The sequence below is a fragment of the Leopardus geoffroyi genome, chromosome A2 (genome assembly GCF_018350155.1).
Source record: "Leopardus geoffroyi isolate Oge1 chromosome A2, O.geoffroyi_Oge1_pat1.0, whole genome shotgun sequence".
Lineage (NCBI taxonomy): Eukaryota > Metazoa > Chordata > Mammalia > Carnivora > Felidae > Leopardus > Leopardus geoffroyi.
Window position 1 is genome coordinate 26,166,618 of NC_059331.1, and position 27,136 is coordinate 26,193,753.

At 51.3% G+C, this 27,136-nt stretch overlaps 2 protein-coding genes across 8 annotated transcripts in view; both read left to right on the forward strand.

The window, feature by feature from the left end:
• FLNB (filamin B) overlaps positions 1 to 9,645 on the forward strand; it is a 143,162-nt gene extending 133,517 nt beyond the window's left edge. For all 6 annotated transcript variants that reach the window (XM_045493338.1, XM_045493339.1, XM_045493340.1 and 3 more), the window contains 4 exons: positions 117 to 293; positions 5,003 to 5,221; positions 6,389 to 6,592; positions 8,023 to 9,645. In XM_045493338.1, the coding sequence (XP_045349294.1) occupies positions 117 to 293; positions 5,003 to 5,221; positions 6,389 to 6,592; positions 8,023 to 8,210 (788 nt within the window). In that variant the 3' untranslated portion in view covers positions 8,211 to 9,645. The remainder of the gene's footprint in view (positions 1 to 116; positions 294 to 5,002; positions 5,222 to 6,388; positions 6,593 to 8,022) is intronic.
• A 1,635-nt stretch (positions 9,646 to 11,280) lies between these two features.
• Positions 11,281 to 20,277, forward strand: LOC123605788 (protein ATP6V1FNB-like). Of its 2 annotated transcripts, XM_045493346.1 has the most exons (3): positions 11,281 to 16,139; positions 16,244 to 17,499; positions 19,855 to 20,277. In XM_045493346.1, the coding sequence occupies exons 2-3, from the start codon at positions 16,992 to 16,994 to the stop codon at positions 19,977 to 19,979; spliced, it is 633 nt and encodes a 210-aa protein (XP_045349302.1). In that variant the 5' UTR covers positions 11,281 to 16,139; positions 16,244 to 16,991; the 3' UTR covers positions 19,980 to 20,277. The 2 variants fall into 2 exon arrangements, with proteins under 2 accessions (XP_045349302.1, XP_045349301.1); XM_045493345.1 differs by having other exon boundaries at positions 11,281 to 17,499.
• The last annotated feature ends 6,859 nt before the right edge of the window (positions 20,278 to 27,136 follow it).

The following is a 27,136-nucleotide window of genomic DNA, read 5'->3' on the forward strand; positions in this document are numbered from 1 at the left end:
TGTTGTCTTATGGTTTAAAATTCACCATCTCAGGCTGGCCTTCCCTCCATCGTCCTCACCTCGCGTGGTAGTGTCTGCATCCTCGGCTTTACCCTGTGCTTTGCTCGCTCTCCTAGATAAGTATGCCGTTCGCTTCATCCCCCACGAGAATGGCATCCACACGATCGATGTCAAGTTCAACGGGAGCCACGTGGTTGGAAGCCCCTTCAAAGTGCGCGTCGGGGAGCCTGGACAGGCGGGGAACCCTGCCCTGGTGTCCGCCTATGGCGCGGGGCTCGAGGGGGGCACCACAGGTAACACACTACCTCTGCCTCTCGTCTCTGAGCCAGTGGGTGCTCATCAAGCTTCGGGAAGCCTTCTCCACACTCTCCTCAGGGAAGCTGCAGTAATGTGCACTTGGGGCCCTTGCTCTCCAGGGTTGTTTTGGGATGTGCGGTTTGGCCCACAATTAAGTCCAGAGCAAGGCCTTGATGACCGTGTTATCAACCTCGTTACTGTTTGCTATGCTTTGCCTGTCTTCCTTGGCCTCGTGCCTTGACTTCAGGGCCAGGACACTGACCATGATGGATTGCAGCACCCCATCTTTTCCTTTTGAGTGTTTCTTTGCCTGCACCAAACTCAGTGCGTGTAATGGGCCTCCTGGGAGGTCTCCTACCATTGGTTCCATCACACAGTCCCTGGGCTCCCAGAAACAACCTTGAATCGACAGTAGGACCTGTCATAGCCTCCTCCTTTTAATTTCCGGTCCTAACAGAGAAGGAGAAAAGATGGTGGCAGAGCTCTAGAGCTCTTTGGGCTTGTTACGATTTGTTTTTAGTCTTTGCCATGGACGGAACACGTTTGACTGTGGAAGAGACAGGCAGCTAAGACATACAGAAACGAGACTGGCCCCATCTCCTTGCTTCTCCCTCCCTCCATATAGAACAAAAGGAAACACCACTGGCAGTTCTGGGGAGGACCTTCTGACGTCCTCATGCTTGGTCGCTTGGTTGCTTAGCTGGTTCATTTGTTAAGAAGGTAGCATATCGTTTTGCTTCTATTTTACAGAAACAATCTTGTTGCACATATTGTACAACTTTTTTCACCTGACATCTTTTGTTTTTTAATGTTTATTTATCTTTGAGAGAGACAGAGTGCGAGTGGGGGAGGGGCAGAGAGAGAGGGAGACACAGAATCCGAAGCAGGCTCCAGGCTCCGAGCTGTCAGCACAGGGCCTGATGCGGGGCTCGAACTCACGTACAGTGAGATCATGACCTGAGCTGAAATCGGATGCTTAACTGACTGAGCCACCCCGGTGTCCCTCGCTTGACATCTTAAAGAACTTTCTGTGTCAAAACACAGATCTACCCGCCTTGTAATGGTTGCAGTTAGCGTTCATACCATGAACCTACAAGTGGGCATTGGGTGGGTCACTGGTGTGGAGTGCCAGCATGGGGAGCTTATCCAGTCACACTTCTCTGCAGGACATGTCTGTAGACACAGACTCACTGGGACACAGTTTGCACTGGGTGTTACTTTTTTTTTTTTTTTTCATGTTTTTATTTTTGAGAGAGAGTGCGTGAACAGGGGAGGGGCAGACAGAGGTGGGGACAGAGGATTTGGAGCGGGCTCTGTGCTGACAGCAGAGAGCCTGATGCAGCGTTTGAATTAAAAAACCATGAGATCATGACCTGAGCCGAAGTTGGACGCTTAACCGACTAGAGCCACCCAGGCACCCCTGCACTGGGTATTACTTTGGGCCTTTGGAAGGCAGCCCAGTCCCAGGCTCGAGTCCCTCATGTGTATGCATTTTGATCAAGTCTCCCCCGATGCCGTGAGGGGGTTAGAGCAGACCTGCCTCCCACTGGGCGATGGGATGAGTGGCTGTAGTTACCTGGCATCCAGCCCTAGGGAGCCAGTGTCTTAAGTGGCCTAGGGGCCCTGCCCAGGTGCAGGAGTGACTGACGGGCTGGCATGCCACCCCAGAATTCTGGTCAAAGCAGTAGCCTCGGCAGAACCACCCACAGGGGTGGTGTAAGTGCTTCTGGACTCCCCAGGCCCATCCAGTCTGCCTCCACACTGAACTCTGGGCCAGCAGCTTGCCCCATATAGAAGGCATGGTAACACTTCACCCTAGTCCATTCCATTTTACAGATGAGGAAAGTGAGGCTCAGAAACGTTGAGTCACTCCCTAAGCTTACTTAGCTGAAAGAGCACAGGACCAGGAATCAGTCCAGGTCCATGACTCAAAGCCTATGCCCTTAACCCCGGTGCTTTGCTGCCTCTCTCAGTGGCTGGCTCGCTCAGAGGTAGTGACTGCACCTGTGGCCCAATTTGTGGGGTATCCTAAACCAGGACCCCTGTTCTCCGAGCTGCCCTGGAACGGTTCCCGGGCAGTAGTGCAGGCGTTTGGTCCCCGGCAAACCACACACCATTAAAGACCATGTGGGGTCCTCCTGGCTTTGGAACCATGCATGCCTTGGTCCAGGTCCCACAGCAGCCACTGAGGTCTCCTGCAGCTGCCAGCAGCCACCTCACCCTCCTGCTGGGTCACACCTGCTGTGCTCGGGCCTCTCCTGCTTCCTCTTGGCTGTTCGCATGCCTTCTCGGGAGCTTGGGTTTCAGGCTGTGCTTTGCAAGCGCTGGATGCCACTGAGAGAAGGGGCCCGTCTTGCAGGGAAACTCCCAGCCAGGAGGGAGAGGTACAGAGCAGGCCTGTTTTGAACCCTGTGTAAATATTGCTCTTGTCAAGGGGAGGGCGTCTTGTTTTTCTAGCCCTCCTGCTCCCAAGCCTTTTCCCAAATATCCATCCCAAGATTACACAGCTGTAGTGTGCATGGAATGAAAAGGTATCTATGCTTGGCTGCTAGAGGGCCTGGCATCCTGACCTTCAGAAAAAAGCAAACCCTCTGTGTTTTTATGGGTAGGCTTGCTGTATCTCTTGGCGTGAGCTTGAAATGGCCCATTCTGCAGGTTTTGGAGCAGGGGAATGTGATGAATTTGGGGTGGGACTTTCTGTGGCAGAGGAGTTGAGAGGTCAAGAGTTAGACCAGGGAGTTCTAGACACTCCGGATTGGGAGAGCAGCCTGAAAGGCTCCAGCTTCCCCAGGGTGCACGAGGGGGATCGGAAGAGCCCCCTTCCCTCCCCGGACCCCTCGCCCACCTTCACGATGGAGTAGCGCTGCAGTAAACATGCACTGAATTCACAAGAACTCAGCCGTGCATCTGCGGGGTTGGGGGGGAGGACTGCTATGCCCGAGACGTTTGGGGTACGTATTGGTTCTAGCTGGAGGCAGTGGACAGAGGGACTCCTGCATGTGGATTTTCTTTCTCCTGACTTCTCTCAGGCAAGTGCCTTAGGTCCAGGCTGGGCAGATCTTGTGTTTACATCCCAGCCCTGCAATTCCCCAGCCGTGTGACTTGGCGCAAGAGATTTGACCTCACCGAATCTCCACTTCCTTCCTGTAAAATGGGATTAATGAAGGAGCCTGTCCGATAGGTTGTTCCAGGTAGCTCTTGCCCTGCGATTCCTTAGTTGCCTTTTCCCACCTCAGCTCCCCTGTCTTTCCGAGCCCTCACAGCCAGGATTCACGGATCTTTCTCAGGAACCGAGCAACTTGTTAAAATCGGTGGGGCTTCACTACAGCCAGGTCTTTTCATCTTTACTTCAAAAATATCTTTCCTTATCATTGCCTTGCAGCTACTTCCTGGAAATGCCGTCCCCTTGTTGATCAACACCCCTTCCTTCCCCGCACAGCCTCGCTCTGCAGCTGCTGCATGAGAGGCTTCTTGGCTCTACAGTTCAGAAATAAGGTTGAGATAGTTGGGGGCGGGGGGGGGGGGTTGCGCCTGGGACAGGAGCCTCAGGAGCTTCCAGAAGCAGCTGGGTTTGTGTGTTTGGGGGTTGCATGATAGCAGCGCCTTTGTTTTATTGATAGCCAGAACAATAATTCTTTCTCTGGCTTAGGAGCTGTAATTAAACCAAAATAGTTCCCAGCTGGGGTGGCATCTAGGGCTCTGGAAAAAGCACTGCCCAGCACAAGGATGCTGTACCAGGGATGGCCCATAGAGGGCGCTGTAGCAGGCAGCCCTCACCCACCACCTCCTCCCCTCTCTGGACTGCAAAGGGCCTGCTGGAGTGGGGACTTTTGCCGGGCATTGGGCTCAGGCAGGAATGCCAGCATGGTCACTGGTCGGCTCAGCTCTTCTTTCTTCACAAGGCAGGATGTCTGTGCAGGAGGTCCCCCAGCCAGTCAAGAGGCTCCAGAGCCACACAGGCTGGTTTGTAGCGCTGACTGGCAAGTGCCTGAACCTCCCTGAGTCCCTGTCATTTGTCAAACAGGAATCACTGGGCACCTAACATGATGCTTAGTATGAGATCTGGAGCCTGAGCGGTGCAGGTGTAGCTCAGTTAGCGGGAGCTGCTGGTTTTGGCCCTGTTTTTGTTGCTGGTGTTCGTGGCAAAGTGGGGGGCCGGCAGATCCTAGCAGCTGCCCCGCTCTTCAGCATGGAGCCTGGGGCAAGGATCCTGCTGGGGAAGAAGGAGATGCTGGGCCTGCTCAGCTTCTCCAGTCCAGAGGAGAGAGGAAAGGTCAGAGGGGCCCACACATCCCCCACCCGCTGGAGGCAGGGCTGGGCCCTGGCAGCTGAAACAGTGCTTCAGACCCACAAGGATGGCTCGGGCTTCTTGCTCTCAGCCACTGCTTGTGCCCAGAGGAGAGAACAGGGTGTCCTGGCTGTTGGTGCTGGTGGGCGAAATGTCAGCCACACTCTTGCTGTCAGCCACACTCTTGCCTCCGCCTTGGAAAGGGAGTTACCGCCCCCAGGGCCTGAGGCCCTCCATGTCAGGAGCTCAGAGCTAGTACCAGGGGTTTCCCTGCCACTCGCCCCCCCCCCCCCGCCCCCGTGAGGTAACCTATGTGTGTCCCCACCACTGTTTCTCTGCCCCTGGGAAAGCTCTGCACACCACACCCCCTCATCCCTCCAAACCATCAGTAAGACATTCCCTTTTCCTTTCCCCCAGGTATCCAGTCTGAATTTTTCATCAACACCACCCGAGCAGGGCCAGGGACATTATCTGTCACCATTGAAGGACCCTCCAAGGTTAAAATGGATTGCCAGGAAACCCCAGAAGGGTACAAAGTCATGTACACCCCCATGGCTCCTGGAAACTACCTGATTGGTGTCAAATATGGCGGGCCCAACCACATTGTGGGCAGTCCTTTCAAGGCCAAGGTGACAGGTAACAAGCAAACAGCTTTGAAGTTATTCTTTTTCTCTGTGGAGCTTGTCTTGTCAGATTGTCAACAGAGTTACTTGATACTAGAAACTTTGGGTAATTTTAGATATGTTGAATCTAACTTTGACTCTTGAATATAAAGAAATGGTAGGACACGTTCAGGGGGGTAAACACCTTTAGAAGCCTGTGGGGTAGGTACTGGCGTCAGCCTGCTACAAAATAAGTTGGCAGAGTAGGAGTGTAGAAGTTGAAAAATCATATTTTTTGTTTTTGACAGAAAAGAAATATTTACATATTTGAAATCTTCGAGACCTGAAAAATTCCCTTATTTCTTTTACTTTTATTTACTTAAAAAAATTTTTTTTAATGTTAGTTTATTTTTGAGAAAGAGAGAGAGGGCATGAACGTGGGAGGGGCAGAGAGAGGGAGACACAGAATTTGAAGCAGGCTCCAGGCTCTGAGCCATCAGCACAGAGCCCGACATGGGGTTTGAACTCACGAGCCATGAGATCATGACCTGAGCCGAAGTTGGATGCTTAACTGACTGAGCCACCTAGGCGCCTCATCTAACCTTTATCTTTAAAATAATCAAAGGTTTTATTAAGTTTATAAAAATGTGGTCCTTCAGAACACTAGAAAAAAATATGAGTCAAAACCACCCTACGGCCCAGGGCCCAAGGTAATCACCGTAAATATTGTGGTAAATCCCTTCTGCGTGTCTCTACTTGGTTCACTGTTATAGGAGTAGTATAGATTCATTGCAGAAAAGTTAGAAGATTCAGATAGAAAAATCATCCTCTCACATGCAGAGAGAACCATTTTTGGTATTTTGTTATATGTTGTCCCCAGCGGGTAACGTTGCTTTCACATTGCTTATACATAGAGTGTTTTATATAAATGGAAAGAAGTGAATCCTGCCGGGTGGCAGGAGGCTACGTGGGAGGAATTTCTGGGGTTTGGAAGACATTGTGGGTGTGAGATGGGGAAATGGTGATGTTTAGATTCAGGTGTTGGGGTGAGATGAGGACGTGGTGGCTTTTGGATCCAGCTGTTGGGGTGCGTGGTGGACTTTCCTGGGGCTTCTGCCTGGGGTGCTCACCTCTTCCAGCTGAGAGGACCCACTTGCTCTGGTGTTCACTTCTCCCTCCCTCCCTTCCTTCCACGTCCTAGGCCAGCGTCTGGTCAGCCCTGGCTCAGCCAACGAGACCTCATCTATTCTGGTGGAGTCGGTGACCAGGTCATCCACAGAGACCTGCTATAGCGCCATCCCCAAGGCCTCCTCGGACGCCAGCAAGGTGACCTCCAAGGGGGCAGGGCTCTCGAAGGCCTTTGTGGGCCAGAAGAGCTCCTTCTTGGTGGACTGCAGCAAAGCCGGTAGGTAGCCCGGTCCCGCTCAAGGGTCGGGGTGGAGGCAGGCCGGGCACCCTGTGCTGACTTGGGTCTTCCCTGCAGTGCCCACCTACCCCTGCCACCCAGCCACTTGGAAGTAACCTTGTTCATCACCCCATTGTCCTGCACTTAGTGTTTTTAAGTGATTTTCCTCTCTGTTGCCTCTTGATTCTTTCAGATGCTCTCAAGATAGACAGGAAGGGTGGCATTATCCCCATTACACATGGGCAAACTGAATCAATAATCTGGCTCCTTCTGTGCCGATAATTGCTTTAACTGCAGTTTGAACTTGGGTATTTATTTGGGTGTCAGTGATTAGTTGCCTGGATTCTGGCTTCTAGCACATCTGGGCTGAAAACTTGACTCTACTACTCCCTCCTCCCTCCTCCCTCCCCTCCCTTCCTCCCTCTCTCCCTCCCTCCCTTCCCTCCTCCCTCTCTCCCTCCCTCCCTCCCTCCCTTCCTCCCTCTCTCCCACCCTCCCTTCCTTCCTCCCTCTCTCCCTCGCTTCCTTCCTTCCCCCCTCTCTCCCTCCCTTCCTTCCTCCCTCTCTCCCTCTCTCCCTCCTTCCCTTCTTTGTTCCCTCTCTCCCTCCCTCCCTTCCTCCCTCTCTCCCTCTCTCCCACCCTCCCTCCCTTCCTCCCTCTCTCCCTCTCTCCCACCCTCCCTTCCTTCCTCCCTCTCTCCCTCGCTTCCTTCCTTCCCCCCTCTCCCTCCCTTCCTTCCTCCCTCTCTCCCTCTCTCCCTCCTTCCCTTCTTTGTTCCCTCTCTCCCTCCCTTCCTTCCTCCCTCTCTCCCTCTCTCCCTCCTTCCCTTCTTTGTTCCCTCTCTCCCTCCCTCCCTTCCTTCCTTGCTCCCTCCCTCCCTCCTTCCTTCCCTTCCTTCCTCCCTCTCTCCTTCCTTCCTTCCTTCCTTCCTTCCTTCCTTCCTTCCTTCCTTCCTTCCTTTCTTCCTTCCTTCCTTCCCCAAATTTAGCCATGTGATCCCGGAAAAGTTTAGAAGTCTCTTTCTAAAAGTCAGTTTCTTATTATTTAAAATGGGAGTAATAAAGGCACCTTCCTTAAGTTTTTTATGAGAATAAATGAGATCAGAGTAGCCATCACTTCTGTAGCCCTTGGTACAAGCTAAGGGCTTCACATCTAACTACTGTAAACCTCACAACAAGCCCATGGGGTAGGTGCTAGCATCTGTTTACAGATGGGCAAGCTAAGGCAGAGAGAGGTAAAGTTCCACATCCAAGGTCACCCAGCTAGGAAGTCACCCAGCTGGGCAGGATTTGAACCCGGGCCATTGTGCTCTATGAGTTTATGCTCATAATTGCCACTGGTAACTTTCCTTTGGCTCCCATATCCCCTCCCCTTCCTCTGCCTTCTGTGATGCATCCTGACAGAGTAACCACCTTTTGCTGCCTCCCAGGTTCCAACATGCTGCTGATTGGTGTCCATGGACCAACCACCCCCTGCGAAGAGGTCTCCATGAAGCATGTGGGCAACCAACAATACAATGTCACATACGTTGTCAAGGAGAAGGGGGATTATGTTCTGGCCGTGAAGTGGGGAGAGGAACACATCCCCGGCAGCCCCTTCCACGTCATAGTGCCTTAAAACAGTTCTCATCAAATCCTGGGAGGAGTTCTGGTGGTTGCTTTTGTTGCTTGTTTGTAACTTGTTTTATACAAAGTTTCCTCCAGCCTGTTTGTGGGTCTGAACCCCCATCCTGAAAAAAGTACCTTCAGAAATAAGTCCTAGACCTGACTCCTTAGGGACGTGTTGGGGACTCTTAAGAAATGCAAACTCATTCAATGGCTGAGAAGATTTCGATGTACACTCGGTTCAAATCGGACCTGTTGGGGGTGCAGATCACCCGCAAGACTGACGTTTCTGGAAAATGAAATTGGCTTGCCAGTTTGTGACACAAAATGAAACGAGACTGGCGGGGAGGGACGAGGGGAAAGAGGCGACCTAGCGGTAGGCTGTCATTTAGAAAAGAAGACTTAAAACCAGCTTCATCTCTCCCAGTGCCCGTGTCACATACAAGGCTCTTAGGCAGATGCCATCGTTTCAGCACTCTTCACCTCCACCCCCACGCCCATCCGTGGCCTTTCCACACTTGGCCAAGGGCAGCGAGTGCGCTGGCCTCAATGCTTCCTCGTGCCTCTCCTCCCGTTCTGCTGAGTGTTTATTTTCCTGCAAAGTTGTAACATGTGCCCATCTTGGCAGCCACGTTTTTGCTTTTGTCTTTAAAGGCCACTAAAGTCGCTGGGTCCAAGGAAACTCTGCAGTGGCTTAACCACACACTCCAGCTATTTGTCAGTCTGATGAGTCTTGCCAACACGTTGGAAGTGACCACAGGTGGGTCACTGTGTCAGCACCCTCAGACACAGAGGCCTGTCACAGGACACGACACTCCCCACCCACCTCCAGTCAACCCGGGGATCACTTCTGGAAAATAATTATAGAAGGAAAGAATGAAACTCCTGCTGACCTTGGCGGGGGAGGCGGGCAGGGCGGTGGTGGCTCCTCGGTGGTCTTTCACCATTGGGCAGAAATAGGACAGCTACGCAGCTCTCGGTGGCTTTGTATTCATTTGGCCCTGATCACATCCGAGGCTGTTTAGACAGCATCGTGCAGGTGCCAAGTTCCAAAAATGGGGTGTAAGGCATTTTGCACCCCTTCCTGCAGATCTGAGCTGGTTTTGGAATAAAGTTAAAGCGTTTGGGGAACACTGCCTCACTTCAGGGCCCGGATGAGTGGTGTGGTCTGGGCAGGCAGACTTTGTTCAATTTGGTCCTAAGGAAGTGGCCGCTGTTATCACGAGTGCCTCCGTGGGTGGGACAGGGAGCAAGGTGGGGGACAGTCACCAGGATGTAGCAGCTGGGGGCAAGTGTTGGCAATAGCCTCCCTGTTAGAAACCGGAGGAGCCTGAAGCCTCATGTGAAAGGACCACAGGTTTTGGAAACTGGGACGTGGAAGCAAAACTGGAATCAAAAGCCAACTGTAAATTGTATCTTATAACTTATTAAATGTTTGCTCTGTCAGGCTTCCTTAGTGTTCTTGGAGGGTGGTGTTTCTGAATAAAAGGTTTGAGTCTCTGACCAGCTCTTGCCAAACCCTGGCGGAAAGGACACAGATTAACAACTTGTTTTAACGTGCCTTTTTGTAAACGTGTATCTATTTATTTTGGGGGGGTGGGGCGCATGGAAGTGGGGGAGGGGTAGAGAGAGCAAGAGAGAGAATCCCAAGCAGGCTCCATGCTGTTGGCGCAGAGCCCGATGCGGGGCTTGAACTCACGAGTGGGGAGATCTGGGAGATCGTGACCTGAGGCGAGATCAAGAGTCGGACACTTAACCAGCTGAGCCACCCAGGCGCCCCAAGACTTGCCTCTTTTTGCAGGGGGATGGCTTGCTTCTCTGTGAGCCCTGCTGGGAATATCTCATCAGGAGAGGCCAGACAGACAGGCTGGGCCTGGCAGTGAGGGCACTGGGGAAGGGGCACACTGGGTCTCGACACCAACACAGCCTCCAGGAAAGAAAGCCTTTTTCCTGATGACACGAGAAAACCGTCATCTCAGTGATTTCACTCAAACAAGAAGCTCTGTCATCTGTTGTCCCGACTGCCCTTGGACAACAGGGTTTGTGTTTGGTGTTAGTGTCTTCCTCTCCCTGCTGCTTCTGCTAGGAGGAGCTTGTGCCTGACTTTATGCCTGGGATACCTAGCCCCTGACCTCCTGCTCACCTCACGGCACTCCTGTGACACCACTTTACAGTGTGGATACCAGCTCTGGTGCTGTATGGACATGTTCGTAGTGTCAAGGCTCATGTGGGGCTCACCCTAGGCCCTGGCCTTTCTCTCCCCAGTGTGGGAGCCCCACCTCCCTGGTTATACCTCTGGGAGCAGGAACACAGAAGGAATGGCACCAGGAGCCCCCATATAAGCCCCTGGAAGACCCTGCTCGGCCCCCCAGCCTTCCATTGGGGGTGAGGAGTGAAGGGAAAAGCAGGGAAGGAACACTGGATCCTTTGGTGTGTTTCTTCCTGCTGATGAAGTTTTGCGGTGATGGGCTCGTGGGATCCGGAGCCGACGGCCAAGAGAGACTTCTTGAAGACATCTTTGGTGCAAAAAGGCGATTTTATTAAAGCGTGGAGACAGGACCCATGGGTAGAAAGAGCTGCACTGGGGTTGTGATGGGTAACTCATTATATACCCTCAGGTTGGGAGGGGTTCAGGGGTAGAGTATGTCTCTAAGGAATTCTGGAAGGAAGGTTTCCAGGACCTTGAGGGGCTACCAGTTGCTAGGGAAACACCATTTATTGCCATTTAATAAAACCTCAGTCATGAGACTCTTCAGATGTATACTGGGGGCCATAAGCTTGGAGTATGATTGCCAGCATATATCTTGGGGTAGTTGAGATAAAGGAAGTAGTCTTACAGGATCCTCGGGGTTGGGATAATGTTAAGCTAAGATTCTCTTTCGCTCCTGGCATAGTGTCATCATCCAGCTGAGCTCCTAGAGGAAGGTCACTCTACCATCTCAAGGAACTGTCAGTGGGCTGCAGGCAGTAAGGGAATTTAGGTTTTCATTTGCCTTAGTTTCCCACATCACCATGGCAAGCACTTAAACCCCTTTCCTTTGTTCTTGGGTAGCCAGGAGTGTCCGAGGAATATCACACATATTCCACTGGGGGCAGCCGGCGGGGGGGGGGGGGGGGGTGTGCAGACTATTTTGCCCTCAGCTTGCCCCCAAGCTCCCTCATCACTGGCACCTCATTTTTGACCAGGACGGAGGCCTGTTTCCCTCTGAGAGGTGGGAGGAAGGTTGGAGGGAAGGTCTTCTTTTGCCTCTCCTTTTGGAGGGGGGCACCCTTATCTGTGGGCCTGTGTTGGGAATAACTGCTCCCGAACTCCCACGGGGGTGGTGGGCTTTGGGGGTTGTCCAGACTCTGCCTAGTGATGCTGACCTTGCCCGCAGAGGAGCACAGGGGGACAGACGGTGAAGTCTGGCTCATTTCTGCTGGGGAGGCAGCATTTATATGTTAACTGCTTAACTTTGGCATCAGGTGGAGTTTGAACACTGGCTCAGCCATTCAGTGGCTGTGTGGCCTTGGGGAGGTTGCCTCCCCTTTCATTGTGAGGATCACGTGAAATCTCACTGGGGGCTGTGAGTCTTCGCTACTGCTCTCTGTGACCAACTCCTCATACAAGGCCGCACCTGGTGCTGCCCCGGCGGGTCCCACCCATTACGTCCCACACAACTCAGGTGCTGTGCACCTCTCTGTTGGTCAATGGCCAGAGCCACAGGGCACTCTTATTGCACCTGGACTTGCTGCCGTGGGAACGGGCTGTTGTTTGTGCAAACGCCTCGATAACTTTGAAACTCGACCTCGAACGGGTACCGGGCCCTTTCTGACTTTCACCTGTTGATTCTGCCCCTTTCCTGTCAGGAGCTGACTGGGCCGTCAGTCTTTAGCGGTTAGAGCAGACAGCACTGACAGTTGACCTGCAGAAACCTCAACCCATTGAAGGCCTTGTCCCCTTCTCAGCCCCGATGCCTGCCTCTTCCTCATCCACTTTCCCCTGGCAACCCTTGGAAGCCCTCCTCAAGCCTCCTCTCCCTGCTGCCAAAAAGGAAACATCTTATTAACCTGTTTCCAATACACTTATAGGCACGTGGGCCCTTAACCGTATGTCTGGTCTTAAGACTTCAAAGGGGCCTTGAAAGCCACCTCTCGAGTTTGGTGTAAAAATGAGTCAGGATTTAATTTCCCCGAAAAATTGCACAGCCTTAAAAATTAGCAGAATAAATGTAAATGGCAAAATGAGGGCTTGATCCTTGTCGCCGCCCCCCCCCCCCCCCACACACACCCAAGTTTGTACTTTAAAATGGGGAACAAACTCATATAAGTGCTCTTTGGGCTTAATCTCAGCATGATGGAAGCAAGGTCTAGGAGAGGAATGGAATCTTTTCAAATCCCCATTAACTTGGAGGGGGAAGGGGCTTTGTAATCAGGGCATTTCACTAATGAAAACTCTCTCCCAGAAGCACATCTTGTTTGGCCAAATTTTTTCCTCCTCACAATAGCAAATCATAACTTGAAGAGGGAGTAAAAATGTCCTATCGCTCAAGGCAAGCCCGAACTGGATGTTTTCACTCCAGCTTTGTCCTAAGGATGCTGACCAAACATGGTGGGAGGAATCTCTTAAACAAAGGGATCCTTTTTGCTTTGTGATAAGTCTTTTGTCTGGGTCCCTGAGCCCACAGGGGACCAACTCACATGCAAGGAATTTAGGGTGGCCCACCCCACGCCCCTTCTCTCTCCCTCAAGAACTCTCCAAAGCAGGCAGGCAGGAGATAGGGGATTTATGAGCCTGGCCTGTGGCTCACACCCAAGGGTGTTACGTGTTTCAGACTTGCTTATCTCCCCAAGGACAAAGCTCAAAGATGAAAGAGTCTTGGAGCCTTGTACTGACCACATGACTCCCTCTGCCATAACCACCGCCTTCCCAAGACATCAGGATGCCTCTCCCAGTCGCCACTGACGTTCTTAGCGCAAAGCTGATGCTGAACGCTGGTAGGGTGGTCCCTGAGAAAGAGGAAATCTTGGAGGCAGCGCCACGCCCCGGAAATGCCAGCCTCTGGCATTGGGCGTTGTGGCAGCAGAGTATCCTGGTGTGTGAGAAACACTCAGAAAGCAGTGGGTCAGGTGCTGCAGGTTCAAGTCCAGACCCCAATCCCAGGTCTGCGGCTTACTGGCTCAGACACCAGCTGTCTCTTAATCTCCCCAAATATCCCAAACTTCTTTATAGTCCTCATTTTACAGCGGGGAAAACTGAGGCACAGAGAGCAGTCTAGATAGCCTTACCATTTCTTGCCCTGCAGACTGGGAGACCCAATCTGGAACATTCTTCCTCTACTCTTTACCTGGCCAATTCACATTCATAGTTCAGATCTCAAAGGGCACCTCCTCCAAGAAGCCTCTGTGTCTCAGTGCCCTCATCCGTACAATGGGAAAGTAGAAAACTTCCTTTCTAAGATTAACCTCCAGAAAGATCTCCCAGTACAACCATCCTCCAACTGACTGGCCAAATCCTTCCCCACCCAGAGCTGCTGGAAGAGGAGCTGCCTGAGTGTGTTGGGGAGACTCGGCTCCCCCAGGCAAAGTGAAAGGGGTACCTCAATGAGGGGAAAGGGGCTCATGGGGAATTTGTTAAGCATGGTGGTTCAAAGCTTGGCCAGCAGGTTGAAATCTCACCCTGCCCTGACCTCTAGCAGATCACTTACTCTCAAAGAACTCACAGCCTCTGTTTTCTCTCCAGTGAAATGGGGTAATAGAACCTACCCCATACAGTGTTCTGAGGCAGGCAGGGTGGCTCGCACCCTGAGGGTTAGCTGACAAAATGAATGTAAAGAACATATTAGTGTCTAGTACATGATAAGAATTCATAAAATTACTACTGGTGAAAGGTGTTCAAGAGGGTTCTTCTGCGCAGAGGGGTTAAATCCAGGAGGGGCTACTTTAAGGACACAAGTAAGTACAAATAGGAGAGGCCCTTGGCCTGGGGACAGAGCCCAGCACTGGAAAGTGGGTTGGGAGTCATCAGTGGGAGTGGATGGCATGGCCAATGGCAGCACTAGGAGCAGAGGGGGTCTTTGGTGGCCTGGGATAGTGGTCAGAAGGGTGAGAGGAGAACTATGTGAGTCAGGTGCACCCGGGAGGGCCCCAGCTCTCCTCCCAGCCTCCCCTGGTTTCCAGGCTTCAGTGACCCTTCTCCCTTAGCAGAGTCCTAGGCCAGAGGCCGGTCTGGGGCTGCCCCCACACCTTCCCAGAGGTTACTGGATGGGTTTGAATGAGTAAACCTAGAGAAAATAAAGTGTAATAAGTAACACTAATCCTAGGCACCAAGTCTTAGATTATCCCCCTTTTTTACAGGGGCATTTCCCAGGGCTCAGAGAGGTTATGTGACCTGTGCAACACCACACAGCTAGTAATGGTCAAGGCTGTGATAAAACCCAGAAAGCCTGAATCTAGGAAGGAGGCCATGACGCTGTGCTGTGCATGCAAGGGCCTGGCTAGCAGGTGGGCACTGTCTTTGTGGGCGAACGGCTGTCCTTGAATCCGTTGGAAGGAAGTACTTTAGAGTCTCCTTTATACCCTTCCACCCCCCACTACCCTCTAGGGGGTGACTGTCCACCCGCTGCACAGCCCCTGTCTTGCCATCCGCCAGAGCCTGTTGTCAAGAATAGCCGTTCTGACCGTCGTCACTGCAGTGACCGCCAGGGGTCGCCTCGGACGCGCGAACTGCGGCTGGGGAGACAACCCCGTGGTCTGGAAGGCACCGGGTCTAGGAAGCCAGGAAGGGGCACACCCACCTCTGCCCCCACCCCCACCCCGCAATTCCTCTGACTTTCCTCCCTCTGTCCTTCCCGCGCACGCCGCAGGGCAACAGAACCAATGTGAAGTCTGCCTATTCCTCCTTTCCTTGAGCACTTTTTCGAGCACCAACTGTATACCAGACAGTACCCCTAGAGGTGCTCTGGAGGTAACAGATGCAGGGCTGAGCAGGACAGGACACAGAAAGCACGAGCTCCGTGAGGGAGGGACATTTTGTCAGCTTTGTTCACTTGCAGCTTCTGGCACACAGAAACGCCTTCAGTACTGAAAGCGCGGTTGGTGTTTGCGGGCCTGTTCAGACACCTTTGATTAAAAAGGTGATTGCACAATTAACTGATGACTGTTGTGAGCGCTCCAGAGGAGATATGCCAGGCCCAGGCTGTCCTACTGAACCAGCTGGCTCTTAATCTTCCCAAATGCCACAAACTTCTTCATTGCCCTCGATTTACCCCTGGGAAGACTGAGGGACAGAGGACAGTCTAGACAGCCGTACCCTTTCTTACTTTGGGGGAGTCCCAGCCTGCAACATTCTGCCCCTACTCTTTGGTTACCTCGTGTTCACGGTTCAGGTCTCCAGCAAAGGGCACCTCCTCCAGGAAGCCTTCCCTGATCATCTTCCCAACTCCCTGCTCCCCTGGTTATGAGTCTGTCTCCCCTGCTGACTGCGAAACCCTGAGGACGGGAAGCAAGTGGACTCTGTTCCTCCTCATCTACCTTTAGTACCTGGCTCTGCCTGGCAACAGGGTCAAGAGCAAATGAATGTTGGTTGAATGAATAAATGAGAGCATACTGAGCAGAGTGGAAAGGTGAGTGGCCCTGGGGCATTATGGGTAACATCCTTCTCACCGGTACTCATGTCTGCAGCACGCTGGTAGGAGAGGCAGAGCGTGTGAGGATCCTGGAGGCTGACTTTATGGTGCTGCGGGGCGACTGGTGGGTCCTCCTCTGCCTGTGCCCCGCTCCCTGTGCCTCTCACATGATGCTGTCACATTCTATGGCAGAATTTTGTGTCTGTCTCAAATGGGTGTGGGTTTTGGAGTCAATTCATTTGGAGTGCAACCAGATGAACGTTGCTGAGCCTCAGTTTCCTCATCTGCAAAAGTGATGGAAGAGAGCCTGCCAGGAAGTCACTGTGAGGATTCCAGTGAGTGGGATCACTCGGTAACGCCTCCAGCCCACCGCCCGGCACAGAGTAGGCGCCGGCACACCCCAGCGGTGCACCCTAGGGCTGGCACGTTGTTTCTGCAGGCCTCCCCCCCCATCTGGAAAGGAGGTTAATGAGAGCCCCAGCAACTGAAGAACATGGTTTAAGGCAGACCGAACTCAGCCCAGCAGCTGGCACCTGGCAGGTACTTGTGAAACAAGTACCTTGTTAAACAGCAGGTGACATTCATGGAGCGCTTCCTCCAGGCAGGCACCGTCCCAAGTTCTTACACCCCGGTCTACTGTTATTCTCTTAATACTAAAAGTAATTCCCGGTGTCATTCCGATGTTCAAATGATGCCAGGAAGCTATCAAGTGTCAGAGCTGTGCCTGAGGAGCTGGGGTCCAGAGTTTCCATGGCAACCCCCCAGCCAAATGTCCAGAGCTTCCCGAGGGTGGACACTGGGCCTTCTTTGGACCTCCTTGGGTGCCTGTGCATAGTAGGTGTGCTGAATAGAATAGAGGCTATGGTACCCCGTGCAGCTCCCGGGGACCCTCTGGGTATAAGGGGGAAAGAGTCCCTCTGGGGTAGAATACAGCCTCCTGCCAGGCACCCTGGGTAGGTTGTGGCCAGCCTCTGCTCCCTTTCCCAGCCTGGTCTGTCCTATTGCCGGTGAGTGGCCCTAGTCCCCCTCCCCTGACGTGGCCCAGCCCCTCCTCTCCAGCCTTGGCAACCCAGCCCTCATTGGCTGCACGTATCCTTGGAGATGGACACCAGCAGAGCAAACACAGGCCCAAGAAGGGGTAAGGGGCAGAATGGTTCCTCCCTTTCCTCTCCTTCCCCCTCACTGCCATGAGGGATCTGTGCACCACCCAGAACCAAGCCTGCTGGCAAGAGTGCATCCGGAAGGAGGCCGCGGCCCGGGTCGCCTGGAAGATCCACTATGGCCACAAGTACCTAAAGGGGGGACCCACGCCCAGGAAGCGGGTCCAGCGGGCCCCCTTCGGCTCAGCCTTGGCTGCCACCAGCTCCCCTGAGAGCAAGGAGGTACAGGTCGGGTGGCCAGAGTCCAAGGGGGGCAGGGATCAGCTGTCTGGGGGAGGGGGTGTCCAGGGCCCGTCGCCCAAGGGAAACAAAGTCTGGGAGGCCCAAAGAGCAACTCAAGGGCCGTCAGTCCAGCCCAAGCCAGAGGGCTTAGAAATGAGGCAGGTTCCCCCCAGCACCCTACAGTTGTTCTTCCAAGGCCTCTCTCACGACGGCCAAGGCCGGGCCTTGTACCTCCGGGAGCGGCATCGCCAGAAGCCTGAGGAGAAGTTTCTGTACCCGATCCTGTCATCCTGGGAGTACGGCTGGCACGTGGGTAAGGGCCACCACCATCTTGCCACTCCAGGCCTTTGTAGGCAGGCCCGGTCTTCCTCCCCAGCCCTGTCCTTCCTCACCCCTCACACGCACAAGCACGTCCCTCTGGCTCCCCCTTCTCCCAGAAGGCCACACGCCTTCACACCTCCTGACCTTTGCACATTTTCATCTCTCCGCCTGGAATGTGCCTCCTGCCTCTTCCTCTGCTGGCTAACTTTCACATGTCACCTCCTCCAGGAAGTCCTCTGAAACCCTCCAGGCAGATTTGAGCGCGCCCTTGTGCTTCTACAGCTTTTTGAGCCTATGAAAGCACCGGGCCCGCTGAGTCACCATTCCTTGAGTATCCAGCTGGCCTAATGAGCCCTGTGGCTCATTAAGAAGTTCCAGGACTTCTTAGTTAATTTTATTAATGCCCTGCCAGCTCCCATCTTGGGGGAGCTGTGATGGTGGAACGAATAAACAAATGAATAAATGTGGACTAGGGAATGAGGCCTTGGTTTGGAATCAGGAAGTACAAGTTCAAATCCTGGCCCTTCACCCGAGAGTTGTGTGAGCTCAAGCAAGAACTTTAACTTCTCTGGGCCTTAGTTTCCAAATCTGAAAAATGGGAATACACCGGTACCTCCTTCCTCTGTCACAGAGTTTTGGGGAAATCAAACAGGAAAGCACCTTGAACAGAAATTTTCCTCACAAAAGCCCCATGAGGTGGGTACAGGGCAGACATTCATTCATTCAATATGTGATCCTTTCTTTCGGGACAGCCCAGGCAGGGAGATCTGGAGTCACTGAACCCAGCTCTGCCCCAAAATGAGCTAGGGAATGAACAAGCACGAAAGAGTGACTCAGTTTGAAATTAGGAGGCCCAGGTTTGGATTCTGGTTTGTTCATTCATTCATTTATTCATTCAGTCATTCAGCAAAGGTTTAGTGAGCACATGAATATGTGAGGCACTTTTTGTCCCTGAGGATATGTCAGAGAACGTGAGTGTTGAGGCTGTACAAAGAGTGGGGACTGAGGGGGCTCCTGTGGTAGACAGGTGGTCAGGGAAGGCCTGCTGGGAGGGGTTTGAACAGAGTCCTAAGGCATTTTATTCCATCAGATTCTTCTGAGTAGGGGCCTGACCCTCTGGGCCCACAGAGTGAGTCTCAGCTTAGACACCACGTGGGTCCTCTCTGCTCCTCCTCTCTTCCTCCAGCCCACAGATTTATGCCCTCTGCCTGTGAAGCCACTGCCGGGCATAGGGCCACCAGATGGAGCAAATTATAAACTACAGGATGCCCGGTTATTTGAGTTTCAGGCAAACAGTAATGTTTTAGCAGAAGCATGTCCTAGATACGGCATGGAACATACCTCTACTGAAAAATTATTCATCATTTATCTGAAACTCAAATGTAACTGGCCATCCTGTACTTTATCCAGCAACCTAAACATCAGAGCCAGGGGAAGCTGGTTCTGGATGCCCCCTGTGTACTAGGGCAGTGCTAGGTTCAGGGCAAAGACAGGAAGACTGTTTGCCTCCACAGTGGTTGTGCTTAAGGTCCCAGATAGCTGCTCCTAGAATCTCTGGAACATTCTGTAAGCTTCTGGCCTCATGCCCCTAACCCAACCAGTTGGGGGACGGATGAGGAATAATGACCGAACTTCTGCTGAGCATCTCTCCCCACTCCCCAGCCCAGTTACAGACAGGAGCTGCGTCATCCTGGGGGTGGAAACAGCTTGGGGAAGAGGAGTTGAAGGCATTGTCTGGGCCCCAGTGGGTCAGCCCCGAATGCCCTTTTACACACAGAAAGTATCCTTCTAGCGCCTGGCGCATAGGAAGTGTTCAACAAATGGTAACTGGTATTCTCCTTGTCCTTGTCCTTGTCCTTCTCCTTCTTCTTAATTCAGCAGATAGGACCTGCAGCCTGTGGGCATTTGGGGAGCTAGTGCAGCCTTGGCCAGGACCCTGGGGGTTCTTACTCTGAAGTGCTGGGATGGATGGGCTATCACTAGACTAAAGGGAGAAATGTGATGAGGGGTAAGTAAGCTGGGGGTAGGGATGGGGTCAAACGAGTTAGGAATCACAACGACCTGAGAGCCACCCATCAGGGCAGATCCTGGGCAGGATCTTGAGGCTCCCACGCTATGCCAGGTGTGGCATATAGGTACCAGACCCTGAGAAGGAGTGGGAGAGCTGAGGTAGGGATCCGGGAGCGCAAAGGGCAGCCACTATTCCTAACTGTATACAAGTATTTCACTATTTTAACCCAAGCAGTCGTGGCAGGGGGTCCCTGCTGACTCTCCGCCCTTTGGGTTGGGCTAGGGCTGGTGGGAGGAATGGCGGCCCCAGCTCAAGCAGGCCTTTGCTGTGTTCCAGGGGACACAGGTGCCATGAAGGACACAAGGGCTCCGACTTATGCCAGGCGCCAGCCCATCACAAAGACCTTTTACATCAAAAGCGGCGTCTTCCATTTTCCACGGCGAACAGACCAGCTAATGTAAACTCACTGGGGGTTCAGAAGCTGCTCCTGCCTCTTCCTATCGTCTGCGTGGACCCTGCCGAGCAGAGATGCCGCCAGCTCCAGCTCCTCTGTTGTGTCCAGCCCTGTCTCCTGTCTACCCTGGGCACCCCTCCGGGATTCAGCGTGGCCCACCTGCTGCCTCTTGTATGTCCTCAGAGAATCAGCTCCTTGCAGAGCCCCCAAACCCTCCATCACCAGCAACGTGTAGGGTGCTAGCTGCTCTCCTGGGGGAAACAGTGGGGTCTCCCACGTGCTCCAGCAGCAGCGTGGTGGGGGTGGGGGGGCAGGGGAGGGGCTCGCTAAGATCTTATTATGGTGCTAAGTGGAGGAGGGGACTCTCTCCCAGTCTTTACTTGCTCTTCATTTTATCAAAGGGACCCACAGCAGAATTGCTCGGTCCCTGTGTATCCCACAGTTTAGGGAAGAAGTGGTTTCCATGTTGACTTGCTGTTTCTCTCACCACCCACCCCACAAAGAGCCTGCATGGGTCAGGTTTGCTTTGCTGCTGTAACAAACAGCCACTACATCCCACTTGCTTTAACCAGTAAAGATATATTTCTTACAACACAGTGCAGTCTGATGTTCAACCGGCCACCTGCCACGCACTGATCTGGGGATCCAGGCCTGTCCCATAAGGTGGCTCTGCCATCTCCTAGGGCCTCGGAGTCCTTCCCTGAGTCCTTCTACATCCAACTGGGGGCTAGGGAAGAGAGATGGAGAGTCTGCAGACAGCAGCCCACTCTTAACTACCTTGGCCTGAAACTGACAAATGTTACTTCCTGTTACATTCTGTTGGTGAGAACACATCCTATGTCTTCTAGATGTGTGAAGGCTGGGAGAGTTGTATCTCTCCCGGTCTGCCTCTTACCCTGAAACTTCACAGAAGAGCCAGGCCACTTAAAGCTGCAATTTGAGCTCATTTGCCTGGGTTTCCCTCATCAACTTTGGGACAGTACTTGAGTGCAAAAGAGCAAGAGGCAGAGAGTGTGAGCAAGGGCCAATGTGTGCGTGCGATTCTGCTGGAACTTGCACCGCAGCCTTGCACACCAGAGGTGCTTGGCAGTTGCCTGCTGAATTTGATCAAATACCAAAGAACCTCTGGATTCCTCTAGGGCCATTTGATTGACTGTAACATCCATTGATCTAGCAGCTCCTGAAAGTCAGGGTCAGCCTGGGCTCTTGGGGAATAAGAAGCCAGACCTGGCTCACAGCACAGGGTGAGAATGGTTGGGATGGGGCAGTGCGGGGGTGGGGGGCACCTTTGGGGCACAGAGGAGGCCCTGAAGCCAGCATGAGGTCTTGGGACAGGCTTCCTGAGGGAGTCACCATTATTTCTGTCATTAAATGAAACAATGCTCAGAAAATGCCTAGCAAGTGCCTCTGTCCGTGAATTATACTAATTATGATGATGATGATCTCTGTCAGCAGCAAGTCTGCAAGCTGCTTAGAAGAGGATAGGCCACCGCCAGGGCAGCCTTTCTCAGTTGGAATTTTATAACTAGATTAAGCCCTTCCAAAAATGGTTTAAGTGACGATTTTCTCAATTCTCTCAAGGATGATACTATGTAACTAGCATCATTCTAGAGGCATGGAAAAGAGGTTCGTTCCACACAGTGGATGTCCCAGGGTGTTAGGGCCTATTTCTTCTGGGACATTTATTTATGAACGTATTTAATGAACACCAATATGATATTTGCATGCATTTTTCTAAGGCTGCACTATGTCATTTGGTAGCTATAAGCTACCATTTGAGCATTTGAAATGTGTCCATTGAGCATTTGAAATGTGTCTCACCCAAATTGAAATGAGCTGTAAGTATAAAAGACACACCAAACTTTGAAGATTTGATAAGATAAAACATGAAACGTATCTCATTAATAATTTTTATATTGAATTACATGTTGAAATGACCAACTTTGTCCATGCTGGGTTAAACCAGGGATTGGCAGACTTTCTCTGGAAAGGACTAGTTGTAAGTATTTTCCATTTGTAGGCCATCTAGTCTCAGCTCCAAGCTACTCAACTCTGCAGTTGTGGTGTAAAAGCAGCCATAAGTAATCCATAAATGAATAGGCCATGGCTATGTGTTAATAAAACTTTATTTAAAAAAATAGGCAGAGGCACCTGGGTGACTCAGTTGTTAAGCATCTGACTTCACTCAAGTCATGATCTCACGGTTTCTGAGTTTGAGTCCCACATCAGGTGTATTCGAGTCTCACATCAGGTGAGCTTGAGCCCTGCTTCCAGTGAACACGAGCCCTGCTTCAGGTGAGTCCCGTTTCTCTCTCTCTCTCTCTCTCTCTCTCTCTCTCTCTCTCTCCCCCTCCCTCCCTCTCCCTCTCCCTCTCCCTCTCCCTCTCCCTCTCCCTCTCCCTCTCCCTCTCTCTCTCTCTCCCTCCCTCCTGGGGGGTTTTATCTCTGTCTCTCTGCCTCTCGCTGTTTTCTCTCTCTCCCTCCATCTCTCTCCCTCTCTCTCTCTCTCTCTCTCTCTCTCAAAAAAATAGACAGTGGGCTAGATTTGACCTATAGCTTGTCATTTACTGACCCCTGGGCTAAATAAGATATATTACCAAAATTAAGTTTGCTTTTTTACATGTGGCTATTAGATTTCGAATTACATATTGGCTCACATGATATCCCTACGGAACAGGGCTGGTCTAAGCACTTTATGAATATTAACTCTGAGGGATAACTCTTATCCTGAGAGGGGTGAGGGGCCGGGAATGTGTGAATTCTGATGACAACCTAAAGAAATCTTGTCCTGGCTCCCCTCCTGCTGAGTGTGGAGCCCAAGGGTAGACTGTGTGGCTACTTCCTGGGGATATCGGAGTCTGTTACCCTGTGTTTAGGGTCCTTTGACTAAGGGAAGTACCCAGCAAGACCACCAGGTGGTGCTGTCTAACCACAGAGCACCCTGGTTGACCTGCTGGAAACCTGCGTTCTATGCTAGGCTCTGCCATCCCTTTGTGGTGTGGCCTTGGACCTCAATTTCCTCACCTGTAAAATGGGGTTAGACTGGCCTAGTTAAAACCTAAACTTTTAAGACGGACTGACCTGAACTAAGTTTTTCACTCCAGCAGAGCCACATTATGACTTTCATGGTCCCTAGGCATTTTGCCTTCATGCATCCCTTCTTCCACAAAAAATATTAAAAAGTATATTTTACAACTATGTTGGTATAAATACAAATATATTAATATTATGTATTAAGGTTTTTACTTCAACCTAAAATTTTATCTTATTCCTTCTTCTGAAAGAAAACATTTCCATGGCCCTCAAAAGTATTATGAACCGTGGGGAGCCTGGGTGGCTCAGTTAAGTGACTGACTCTTGATTTCGGCTGAGGTCATGATCTCATGGTTCATGAGTTCGACCCCCACATCGGGCTCCATGCTGGCAGTGCAGAGCCTGCTTGGGATTCTCTGTCTCCCTCTCTCTCTGCCCCTCTTGTGCTCTCTCTCTCTCTCTCTCTCTCTCTCTCCAAATAAGTAAAATAAACTTTAAAAAATTATTTAAAAAATGTATTACAAACCCTAGGCTCTGTGCCTACTGTGCCTCATGGAAGAGTCATGCTGGACTCCACTACTTACCGGCTGTGTGACCATGGGCAGTTGTTTAACTTCTCTGGGCCTCAGTTTCCTCATTTATAAAATGGAGATGACAACAGACCCCACCTTTTTGGTACCATCGTTGGAATTTAGTGAGAGAGTGCATGGCATGACTTCTTAGAGCAAGCCCTAGCCAATTGTATTAGCTATTATTATTATTATTATCTTCTTTAAGGATATTTTCTTTTTTTGATGTTTATTTATTTTTGAGAGAAAGGGAGAAAGCAAGCAGGGGAGGGTCAGGGAGAGAGGGAGACCCAGAATCTGAAGCAGACTCCAGGCTCTGAGCTGTCAGCACAGAGCCCAATGTGGGGCTCGAACCCATGAGCCATGAGATCATGACCCAAGCCAAAATCGGACTCTTAACTGACTAAACCCCCCAGGTGCCCCAAGGATATTTTCTAACCTCCATGAAACTATTAAAATATCTCAGGGGTGCCTGGGTGGCTCAGTCGGTTGGGCATCTGACTTCGGCTCAGGTTATGATCTCACAGCTCTTGAATTGGAGCCCCACGTTGGGCTCTGTGCTGACAGCTCTGAGCCTGGAGCCTGCTTTGGATTCTGTCTCTCTCTCTCTCTCTCTCTCTCTGCCCCTAACCCACTTGCATTCTGTCTCTGTCTCTCTCAAAAATAAATAAACATTAAAAAAATTTTAATATCTCAAAATATGTCAAAAAAATAAAACAAAACTTCAGGATATTTGATGGGGGAAGTTTAAGAGCTTCCTAGAGAAGAGTGTATCAGCAGAAGGAGTTTTTGCAAATGATAAACATAGATTTTTCTCCTGCCATTGGCGAACTCATGAAATAGGAACATGGACTTGTACCAATCAGCTGGAATCTGGGCCAGCTGGAGAATATGTGCAAGCCCATGTTCCTACCTCATGAGCGGATACTTGGGAAAAGTGTGTGTGTGCGTGTGTGTGCGTGTGCGTGTGTGTGCGTGTGTGTGTGTGTGTGTGTGTGTGTGTGTGTGTGTCTGCAGCATTCATCTCAGAGAAAGGAGATTTGCATGGAGATTTGAAGGCTATGAAAGCCTTAGGCCTATGGAGACAGGGACATTGTGTTCGCAGGGAAGAGGGGCAAAGAGGGGAGGGGAGCTTTAGGCTGAGAAACATTATGTATAAAGGTCTGGGGCAGGAGGGTGGAGGGCAAATTCAAGCAACTGCGGTGAGGTTTACCTTTCTTTAGCTGATTTTTTTTTTTTTACCTTTTTTTCAAATGTTTATTTCTATTGACAGAGTGTGCCAGTGTGAGCAGGGGAGGGGCAGAGAGAGAGGGAGAGAGAGAATCCCAAGCAGGCTCTGCACTGTCAGCACAGAGCCCGATGCAAGACTCCATCTTACCAACCATGAGATCATGACCTGAGCAGAAATCAAGTCGGACACTTAACTGACTGAGCCACCCAGGTGCCCCTCTTTAGCTGAATTTTAGTTCTCGTATCCCTGGTGCCATCCCATTTTATATCCTTCAAACATTGTTTGAGAAACGTGAATGCACTAGGAAGCCCTGTCAATTTTTTAATCCCCAATTTGTACCAGCAAAAATCGCTCCCTAACTTTGTAAGTTAGGTGTTTCCATCTGGAAGCGTTTCTAAAAGAAAAATTACAACAATCGTACTACCCAATGTCTACTACTTTTGGTTCAAAACATATTTTCTTTTAAGGATAATTATGTGAAGACTATTGCCTTCTTCTCCAAGATGGCACAGTAGTGCCCTCTGAGTTTAATTAATGACACAAAAACTCTGTCTCCTTTTATTTTCCTGGTTTGACAACTGTCCTTATACTTGCCTTCTCCAGCCCAAGGGAAAGATATGAGCCAGGGCTGCTGAGCTGAAGAAACTCCCTCCACCCTCTGGCCCCCAGCCCACAGAGACAGGATGAAGAGCATGAAAGAAATGCTGCTGTGTTTGAGGCAGGAAGGGGATGTTGATAAGAAAGAGAAAATAACAGGAATGGAAGAGGGGCATCTCAATGTCTCAAGACTCACTTGCTGAAATACTTTTTGTGATCAAAGATAAAGAAATGGAACCTTGGTCTGATTCCTCATATAGCAAAAATTCAAAGTAATTAAATGAGAGACATATGTACCCAAAGACTTAAAGCGAGCCACCCTTTGATGGAGCAAGTCCTGCTAATAAAAATATAGCCTCCACTTGTCAAGGGCTTGCTAAGTGTGAGGCACACATTCAGTGTTTTACATTCATTATCTTACTGAAACTTCACCTCTGAGGTTGATCACATCAGGGGACTGAAGGCAAGTGGCCTCCTCAGCATCCCAGAGCTCGTAGGTGGTACAGATTATGGCTCCGAAGTGAGCCTATCCTCTCCTCATGCTACCCTCTTCTCACTAAGCAGGGCCAGGAGAGTGAGGTTAAGATCTGGTTTCTCAATAACTAATGAAAGAAAAGTCTTATCCTCAGGTCTTCTGGGAGCCTCTCAAAAATGCAGGCTTTTGGGCCCCACCCCAGACCTTCTGAGACAGCCTCTGGGGGGCTGGAGCCTAGGCATCAGCATGGCGACAGGTCCCCTGGGATTCTGGGACACACCAGTTTCAAACCCTCTGGATAAAGCCAAAGCTGAAAGGTTGTGTACCACCAAGGTGTACCTTCCTTCCCCTAAAAGGCACAAGAGTTCCTTGCCCCAGTCAGGCCAGGTGACCCAAAGGGATGGGAACATGTCTGTGGCCCTGTTAAGTTGTGACCAGTAAGAAGCCCCACTCTGCCTCCTCTTGCCGGGCAGAGTGGCCCCAGAGCCAGCAGGTGCCCGTGGCTCCAGTAAGCTGCTCCAATGCAGAGACAGAAGGATGTCCTGTCACAAAGGAGGTCACAGGGTGGGAAGGACCAGCCGGAGCAGTGGACAGGACAGTGGTTGGTCTGGTCCACCTTCCCCTGCCTCCCCCACCGAGCATAGGGCTCTTGTCCCAGCCATGCCGCTGGCCTCTGGAGTGAAAGGATCATCATCTCCTCCAGTGTAAGCTCATTTGGGAATTGCCTGCTTGACCATTTGGGACCTTGGAAATTGGATGTCTTCCTGGGTCAGTGAGCCCTGCTCACAAGAGGAGGTGACAGGAACTTTACAACCTTCCCACCTTCCCCCCCCCCCCCCATTCCAACGAAATTTGGGGGAAAATGGTTTTCCCATGTAAGCAGAACACTTTTGATTTAATTCTGTCAGTCAGATGCAAATTTCAAAACTCAGGCTTATGGTCTCTTTTTCTTATATCAAAAGTCACATCGTCTCTGATATATTAAGGAAAATCAGCGAGAAGTAGGACCATGCATAATATACTCTATGTTTCAAGGTTACATATGGTGCTTATTTATGCATAGACTCTCTTGGAAGGATGCATAAACTGGTAAGAGGGGTTGCTTCTGAGACAGGAAACAAGTGGGAGAGGTTCCGGGGCAGCATTTCTTGTCTCTGCTTCTTCTTTGGTACTGCTCGTATATTTAGCCTTGTTCAGGTACCACTTGAACAAAAGAAGCAATGTAAGGGAAAGTGAAGTGAAACAAACAAGAATGGTCA

Coding starts and splice junctions, on each gene's coding strand:
- LOC123605788 (XM_045493345.1), top strand. CDS start 16,992: ATGAGGGATCTGTGCACCACCCAGAACCAAGCCTGCTGGCAAGAGTGC. Junction 17,500..19,854: donor GGAGTACGGCTGGCACGTGG/GTAAGGGCCACC, acceptor GCTGTGTTCCAG/GGGACACAGGTGCCATGAAG.